Here is a 9419-nt window from a genome sequence, read left to right as displayed (position 1 = left end):
TTCTTCAAAACAATAAATGCTCATCTTCCAACATTTTAATATTGATAAATAGGTGCTTCCCATTTCTCTATGCAATGAACATTGTCTCCCTGGTTATCAAAAGAGGAAGAATGAAGGAAAGAAATTCTGCTGTTATGATTGTGTTGAATGTCCAGAGGGGAAAATCTCTAAAGAGATTGGTAAGTTAACAAATCATTCAGTTTCATTGTTATACTGTCTAGTGTGCTGAACACTTTCCACTAATTAAATTGTTTGGTTTTTCATGAATAAGGATTTTTTTAAAAGAAACTTAATGGGGTAATGAAATGAAATCAATTAATTCATGAAAAATTATAAGTTCTTACAATGGAATTACAAGGGTTGATCACAATCACAACAATGTTTCAATTAATTAATTAACCAAGCAAGCATCATAGTAGAGATTCAGAACATTTTCACTGAAGAAAATCTATGCACACCGAAAAAAATAATTATTTCAGGGTTTTTTTAAAGATGAGAAATATGAAACCACAGAAACATGATTATGAAATTTAAAAACTACCTATAAAAGAATGACTGTGAAGGTGGAGAGGAAGGAAGGAAGGTGTCACACCGTCCGGTGACAACTGAGAATAACCCAAGACGCAGGTACGGTGTGCATTCATTTGAAGTTTATTCGGCCTGAAACAAAGTCAGCACTGGGAGTGGCTTGCTCCCAGTGCTGTAAATAGAGGTGCCACGCCCCATCATCCCGCCCCCAGCCACAAGCCAGCATCCGCCCTGCCCTAATTAAAGTTCCCTCAGCCCGACCCCGCCCCTCCCCAGGGTCCGCCTGCCCCACTGCCTTGCGTGGTCTTCCGCAGCTCCCTGACCGCCAAAGTCCTGGGCCAGTTCCCCTGGATGTAGAGGCTTTGCAGCTCCACCTTGGTACGTCCTAGCATGCTGGCGCGACTCCTCCCCCATCTCAGCCTTCCCGGCCTGACCCAGCCCGGTTCCGCTGTTCCCAGCCCCTCCGGTGCTTCCGGTGGTGGCCCGGCCTCGCGCAGCGTTGCCCGGCTCCTCCCCGCCGCGCGGCGCCTCTGGCGGCCCCCCTACGGCTGTCCGCTTCGGTTCGGGACGCTCCGCCCCAGACGCTACGGCAGAGAGCAGGCAGGAGGGGGGAAGGGTCGTCGCTGGTTCCCCGGCGGCGATACGCGCTGGCCGAGGGCCTTTCGGGTAGGTGCTGGGCTGCGGCGGGCAGTAGCGGAATTTCGGCTGGGCGGCTGGCTTCCCCGGACGTTGCGGCGGCGGCTGGCCTCCCCGGGTGGGCTCCCACACCCCGCTAGTGGATGGCACGCCCGGTGGGGCATGACATGCGGCCCCCTCTACCATGGCTCCTCCTGGAAGAGAAATAGACACACATTTAGCGCCACATGCTACTGCCCCTGGCTTGCCCGGGTGTTTATGATGAAATGCCCGGACTAACCGAGGGGCATGTACGTCCGGCTCCCCCACCCAGGACGCCTCGGTGAGGGGGTAACCTTTCCATCGGAGTAGGTATTGCACCCCTCCCCGGCAGACCCTGGAATCCAGGACCTCTTGCACCTCGTACTGCGACCCGGTGACTGGTCCCGGTGCTGATTGTGGGGGTCCGGCTGCCAGTTTTAAGAGACTCCCGTGGAACACGGGATGCACTTTGCCCAGGAAGGGGGGCAATCTCAGGCGGACAGTCACCGGGTTGAGTACCTGGACTATTTGAAATGGTCCGATGTATTTAGGGCCCAGTTTCTTACAGGGCACCCGGAGTTTGAGATATTTTGTGGCCAGATAAACCCAGTCCCCCACCTGGAAGGCCCGATGCTCTGCTTTTTTTTATCAGCCTGCACCTTTGCGGCCGCCTCAGCCTTGAGCAACGCCTCTTTAACCCTTCCCCAGAGACCTGCTACCCGTGTTGCCCATGCTTGCGGGGTGTGTGGAGTGACCGTCCACTGGGCCCACTCGGGGATGGGAACAAACTCCACCCCATGCACCACCCGAAAGGGAGTGAACCCAGTGCTGCTGTGCACGGTGTTGTTGTAGGCCACTTCCGCAAATGCCAGGAGATCCACCCAATCGGTCTGCTGGAACGACACATAGCTACGGAGGTAGCGTTCCACCATGGCGTTTGCTCTTTCCGCTGCTCCGTTGGTGCTGGGGTGGTACGCCGAGCTGAGGCCCTGGGAGGTTCCAAGGAGCTGAAGGAAGTCCCGCCAAAAGCACGCCGTGAACTGCACCCCCCGATCCGAAATGATACGCTGAGGCACCCCGTGCAGACGATACACGTGTTGGATGAAGAGTCGGGCGAGGCGTTGGGCCGACGGCAGCCCCCGGCACGGAATGAAGTGGGCCTGCTTCGAAAATAAGTCGATGACGGTCCAGATGACGGTGTGGCCGCGGTTATCTGGGAGGTCAACGATGAAGTCCATAGCCAGTACTTCCCACGGCTGCGTTGGGTCGGCTACCCTTTGCAGCAGGCCCATTGGCTTCCCCACCCGGGGCTTAGCAGTGGCACAAATGTGGCAGGCCTTCACATACGTTTCCACATCCGGTTTCACCCGGGGCCACCAGAACTGCCTCCGCACCAGATGTAAGGTCTTAAGGAACCCAAAGTGTCCGGCCTGCTTGGCGTCGTGGCACCGTTGGAGGACAGTATGCCGTAGGGCCTCAGGGACATACAGCTTGTCCCCCCTCCAGGCCACCACCCCCCCTCAGTGTCAAGAGACCTGGATGGTCCCGCAACCAGGCATCGTTCCGCACAGCCACTTGTAGGTCCGGGAGCACCCTCTCCGCCACTGTACAGGGGCCTGCTCGTTCGGGGGTTTGGGTGTAGGGAGGCATTATTGCTTGCACAACTTCGTCATGTTTGCTGTGGTATTGGGGCATACGTGACAAAGCGTCCGCAAGGAAGTTCTTCCCACCGGGTACGTACTTGAGGGTGAACCGGAACCGCGTAAAGTACTGTGCCCACCTGACATGTTTGGGCGACAGCCGTCTGGGTGTTTGTAACGCCTCAAGGTTTTTGTGGTCGGTCCACACCTCAAACGGCACGGCAGCCCCCTCCAATAAGTGTCTCCATGTTGCCAGTGCCCATCTGACAGCGAAGGCTTCCTTCTCCCATATGGCCCACCCCCTCTCCATCGTGGTAAACTTGCGAGACGTATAAGCGCATGGTTGGAGGACCCCCTGTTCGTTCCGTTGGAGCAGTACTGCGCCAACGGCCACGTCGCTGGCGTCTGCCTGCACGATGAAGGGGGCCTCGGGCTGCGGGTGGAGTAGCACGGGTTCCTTGGCGAACAAGGCTTTCAGGCCCTCAAATGCTTTTTGGCAGGTCAAGGTCCATACTAGTGGTTGACCCGGCCTGGGCTTACCGGCCAAATGTTTTGTCCGTAGCAGCTCTGTTAACGGATGGGCTATGGCAGCAAAGGACGGTATGAACTGCCGGTAGAAGTTAGCGAACTCCAGGAAGCTCTGCAACTGGCGCCACGTCCTGGGGGCTTGCCATTCCAACACGGCTTGTACCTTGTGGGGGTCCATTTCCACACCGTCCCCTGATATGCGGTATCCCAGATAGTCCAACTTGGACTGATGGAATTCACACTTCGAGATCTTCACGTATAGGTGCGCATCAAGGAGTTTCCGTAACACCTGTCGTACTAGATGGACGTGTGCTTCCAGGGTGTCGGTGTATATCAGGATGTCGTCAAGGTACACCAGTACCCCGCGGTACAGATGCTCATGCAGTACCTGGTTGATCAGCTGCATGAAGACCGCGGGGGCCCCTTGTAGCCCGAATGGCATCACGCGGAACTGGAAACTGCCGAGGAGACAGTTGAAGGCCGTCTTCCACTCGTCCCCCTTACGTATCTGCACCCTGTAGTACGCCTCCCGCAGGTCCAGTTTGGTAAACACTCGGCCCCTACCCAAGTGGGCCAACAGGTCCTTCATCAGGGGGAGGGGGTACAAGTGTTCCACACAAACGGCGTTAAGGCCTCGGAAGTCGACACAGAGACGTAGGGACCCGTCCTTCTTTTCTTTGAACAGAACCGGGGCAGCAACTCGGGAACGGGCTGGTTCGATGAATCCCCTCTCCAGGTTCTGGTCGATATACCGCCGCAATTCCTGCAATTCCTTGGGTGCCATGGCGTACATTCGGGGTTTCGGCAGTTTCGCCCCCAGTATCAATTCGATGCCGCAGTTGGTTGCTCTATGGGGCGGTAGCTGGTTGCACTCCTGTTCGCTGAACACAGCTGCCAGGTCGTTGTATACGGCCAGGAAGGAGTCCTCCTGTGCCCCCATCGACGAGGCGGTGGTCGCACCACCCGGGGGTTGGACTGCTGCCGACCGCTTCGTGATCCGTGTCCTAGCCGCCTGCTGCGGTGGTTGGGGCCCAACCCCAAGTTGGAGCTTCCGGAAACCCCCCTCCCACCACATGGTTGGGGCCCACTTGTCCAACCAGGCGAGGCCTAGAATCACTGCCTCTGTCATTGCGGGAGCAACAATAAAGCGAAGAACCTCCCAATGACCGCCCAACTCCATACGAACAGGTTCAGTAATGTGGGTTGCTGGCCCCCCCCCAACAAGGACCCGTCCACCTGCTCAAACCGAACAGGACGGGGCAGCCGTTGTAGGCGGATGCCATCCTCCTTCGCAACTGTCCTGCTAATCAGGCACCGGGTGCACCCGGTGTCAATAAGGGCTTGGCAACCTCTTCGCACCCCTGTCCGTGGGTTGATAAGGGTGACGGGCAGCACAAAGGGGCTCACTGGTTCACTTACCATCGGGTCGTTGGCCACCTCGTCCTCACTGTCGTCGGGACCTCCCTGGTACCGTGCGACTGACCGGGTGTCCTCCTCCACCGGCTCCTCACGCTGAGGCTTCGGGGTTGCCAACTGCTTCACCATCCTCGATTTCTCGGTGCCTCTCCTCGGGGTCGGGGTGGCTCGGCCGGCCGTCGTTGGGCCTCTCGGAGAGGGGGCTGGGCACTCAGCCGCCCGGTGCCCCGGCTGGTTACACCGGAAACAGCGGAAGGCGGCTCCTCCAGGCGTAGCTGGTGGTTTCGGCGGTCCGGCCGGCAGCGCGCCCTCTCATTGCCTCCCCAACGGCCGTTGGGGACGGCTGGTGGTCCCACCCCCTTTCTGGCACTCCCTTAATCCTGTATCCAGTTTGATGGCCACCTTGCACCAGTCCCGTAGCCGGTTGGGCACCCCCCATTACACACAGGCCTGGCGTAACTCATGGTCCAGGCCCGCCCGAAAGTGGTGAACTAGCAACCGGTCTGGCCACACTGAACTCAACCGGCCCGCCAGTCGCCGGAAGTCCCGGACATAGTCCACTGCAGGCCGGCCCCACTGCTTCAGTGCCAGTAACTCTGCTTCTGCCCGCTGGAGACGGGCCGTATCCTCGAATCTGGCATGTAGGGCCTCGAGGAACAGGCCGGCATTGCCCAACTCCGGAGCGTGGTCACTATAAAGGTCCGCCGCCCAGGCCGCTGCCTCCCCCTGCAACCCTGCGGTGATAGCCATGACCATCGCCCACTGGGATGGATATAAGTGGCCGTACCGGTCCAAGTGGCTGATCACATGGCTCATATACATAGCCAACTGGTCCGGGTTGCCATCATACGCGATGGGGATAGGTGGTGGACCCCAGACGGTTCCTGGCCCCCATGGCCCTGCAGGTTGAACCACACCCGGAGCAGCAGCTGCAGGGACTGACAGGTTATGGGTCCCCAAACCAGGGCCTTGAACCCCTGGTGTTCCTCTTGGGGTTGCCTCCCAGGCACCCCCGGGCCCAGACCCACCTTGCCATCCGGACTGGGGTTGCGGAGCCGACACCCCGGCCCCTCCTGCTGCCGATGTGCTTGCTGCGGGTGTCAGTCGCAGTCGCGGGCTGCTCAACCGGAACCGGGTCGATTCAGGACGTCCCAACGACCCGTCTACTCGTTGCCATGATGACGGCCCTTGGTAACCGGCTTCGCCAAACCGGTCCCGGAGTATATCCATCGTATGCTGACCCGGCGCCGTCGAGTAGCTCCATTCCGCCTCGTCATCCCCTGTGACCCGCCTTTCTCTCCACTCCATGAGAGGCGGCCTGGCCCCCGGGGTGCGGGGTTGCGCAGCTTCCAGGTTGGTCAACGCGGGGCTTTGCCACCACTCCGCGGCACCCCCTGAAGCAGTGGTCTCCCGGACCTCCCCTGACGGCACTGCAGCCCTGGTCACCTTGGGCCTGACCACAGGCTGTGCGTCTGGGGCCTCTGTCACGGGGACAAGACCCATGGCTCCAGCCGGAGCCTCTTCCTCCACCCCCTGTGGAGCGTCCTGTTTGCCCTCTGCCATCCCCCTCGAAGCAAGGAGCCGGCAAAGGAGCAATAGAATAAAGGGGAGTGCTGACTTACTGTCACACCGTCCGGTGACGACTGAGAATAACCCAAGACGCAGGTACGGTGTGCATTCATTTGAAGTTTATTCGGCCTGAAACAAAGTCAGCACTGGGAGTGGCTTGCTCCCAGTGCTGTAAATAGAGGTGCCACGTCCCATCATCCCGCCCCCAGCCACAAGCCAGCATCTGCCCTGCCCTAATTAAAGTTCCCTCAGCCCGACCCCACCCCTCCCCAGGGTCCGTCCTGCCCCACTGCCTTGCGTGGTCTTCTGCAGCTCCCTGACCGCCAAAGTCCTGGGCCAGTTCCCCTGGATGTAGAGGCTTTGCAGCTCCACCTTGGTACGTCCTAGCATGCTGGCGCGACTCCTCCCCCATCTCAGCCTTCCCGGCCTGACCCAGCCCGGTTCCGCTGTTCCCGGCCCCTCCGGTGCTTCCAGTGGCGGCCCGGCCTCGCGCGGCGTTGCCCGGCTCCGCCCTGCCGCGCGGCGCCTCTGGCGGCCCCCCTATGGCTGTCCGCTTCGGTTCGGGATGCTCCGCCCCAGACGCGACGGCGGAGAGCAGGCAGGAGGGGGGAAGGGTCGTCGCTGGTTCCCCGGCGGCGATACGCGCTGGCCGAGGGCCTTCCGGGTAGGTGCTGGGCTGCGGCGGGCGGTAGCGGCGTTTCGGCTGGGCGGCTGGCTTCCCCGGACGTTTCGGCGGCGGCTGGCCTCCCCGGGCGGGCTCCCAAATCCCGCTAGTGGATGGCACGCCCGGTGGGGCGTGACAGAAGGAAGGAATTCAGAATTGATATCTTTTGATTTTACTATGGAATCCAAAAATCTCAAATGTGTACTAATTAAATAGGGACACTCTTGAAATATAATAATGAAAATATGAATTTCTGAAATTTAAGGAAATGAGTATTTACTTCTTAGGAACAGTGGACAAATTAATGAAATATATCTCTTAACAATAATCAAAATCTTTAGATGTAATGAGGAATGTGATTAAAACACTTCCTACTTTAAATCATAATAACTTTTTCCTTTCCAATCAGTCACTTTATTTATTTATTTATTTATTTATTTATTTATTTATTTATTTATTTATTTGTTTGTTTGTTTGTTTGTTTGTTTGTTTGTTTGTTTGTTTATCCATCCATCCACCCATCCATCCATTTGAGCACAGTTTTGCTTCTTTGAGAAATACTTACGCATATTTTTTTCTACAGTGTGTAGCTCTCTTGGATATGTAATATCAAAGCATTTTATATGCAGACTGATTCCAACATTCTCTTTAGGGGGTAAACACAAGAAAATAAATTTTAACAGAAACATAGAAAGAAAACAAAAATAGTGATATTAAATATAAAGGGATATATACTTCTCTTACAGAAACAGAAAATCCCTTTTACTTTATAATTTTTCCTTCAAATATGTAATTATTAACCTTTCTACAATTTCCTCCTTGAAATATTATCTTTCATCCCTTTCAGTTTGAATTTGGTGAAACTATTATACTTATGTACCATAATTTGAATATTGTTCAATATTCAATAAGTCAATATGGTTTCAGATATGAAAATGATCACTTCAGTTATTGATGAATCCTTTATTATAACAAAGCAAATAAAGATAAAATGGATTTTCATGGGTTTTTTGAAATTTCCTTGTATATAATCAAAGCAATATTTGACTTAATGCCACAATGCGCAAAATATACATAGAGAGATGTTCAAATGTATTTCATATTGTAGATTCTATCATTTGTACCAAGGACATAAACATCAGGGTGTGGATAAATATGAAAATTAATAATTATCATTCTTATGAATCTTCATTGCCATTTTTTTCCTTTTAGACACTGTTGCTTGCTTTCAATGTCCTGATGATCAATATGCAAACCATAAGAAAGATGGATGCATCATGAAAACAATTAGCTTCTTATCTTATGAAGAACCTTTAGGACTCAGTTTAGCCACCATTGCTACTTTATTTGTCCTCACTACAATATGGGTGTTGGGAATATTTATTCAGCACAAAGACAGTCCTATTGTGAAAGCCAACAACCGGGATCTCACCTACATTCTCCTCATCTCCCTTCTCCTTTGCTTCTTCTGTTCTTTGCTCTTTATTGGACAACCTGAGAGAGTCACCTGTCTCCTCAGACAGTCTGCATTTGGTCTCACCTTTTCATTGTCCATCTCTTGTGTGTTGGCAAAAACCATCCTTGTTTCTCTTGCCTTCAAGGCCACCAAGCCAGGATCTCAGATAAGGACATGGGTGGGGAAAAGATTGGCTGTTTCTGTTGTCCTGCTCTGCTCTCTACTCCAAGCAAGTATCTGTCTTGTTTGGTTATCCACCTCTCCTCCATTCCCAGAATTAGACATGCACTCAACAACTGAAGAAATGGTTCTGCAATGCAATGAAGGCTCAGTCTTTATGTTTTATTGCGTTCTGAGCTATATGGCTCTTCTTTCACTTTCCAGCTTCATTGTGGCATTCCAGGGTCGTAAACTTCCTGACAGTTTTAATGAAGCCAAGTTCATCACCTTCAGCATGTTGGCTTTCTGCAGTGTGTGGGTCTCCTTTGTTCCAACATACCTGAGCACCAGAGGAAAAGCTATGGTGGCTGTGGAGATATTCTCCATTTTGTCCTCTAGTGCCGGGCTTCTAGGATGCATCTTTTTCCCCAAATGTTACATTATTGTATTTAGACCTGATTTAAACAAAAGGGATCAACTGATAAGAAGACATGTTTAAAAACCTTTTTGATTATGTTTTTAAGTTGAGAGGAGAAATGTCAAAATTCAATCTTTTAAATATATTCTTATAGGTGTGAAGAGATTGTTTAGCATTGTGATTTACTTGTAGCTCTGAAACCTGAATTTATGAAAAATTCTGTCAAATTATGGTATTTCCCCACAACTGTCAAAGAAGGCTCACAGAACGTAGTGGGGAATACTAATATGTTTTGAGGTAGAAAGTGGATAAGAATACAATTTTTGCTCTAAGTTTGTTCATTTTATTTATTATGCTATGGTTGTTAGTTCTATAAGAAAACAC

General features: G+C 53.2%; 1 protein-coding gene across 1 annotated transcript in view; it reads left to right on the top strand.

The window, feature by feature from the left end:
- Window positions 1-9116, top strand: part of LOC114923478 (vomeronasal type-2 receptor 26-like) — a 16675-nt gene extending 7559 nt beyond the window's left edge. Inside the window, exons 5-6 of the mRNA XM_029286504.1 lie at window positions 53-179; window positions 8215-9116. Of these exons, the coding sequence (XP_029142337.1) occupies window positions 53-179; window positions 8215-9116 (1029 nt within the window). The remainder of the gene's footprint in view (window positions 1-52; window positions 180-8214) is intronic.
- Window positions 9117-9419: the final 303 nt, after the last annotated feature.

Source organism: Protobothrops mucrosquamatus, unplaced genomic scaffold (genome assembly GCF_001527695.2).
Source record: "Protobothrops mucrosquamatus isolate PMUCROS unplaced genomic scaffold, P.Mucros_1.0 scaffold3911, whole genome shotgun sequence".
Lineage (NCBI taxonomy): Eukaryota > Metazoa > Chordata > Lepidosauria > Squamata > Viperidae > Protobothrops > Protobothrops mucrosquamatus.
The sequence above is the reverse complement of the archived record's forward strand: the minus strand, read 5'-3'. Positions and strand labels throughout refer to the sequence as shown.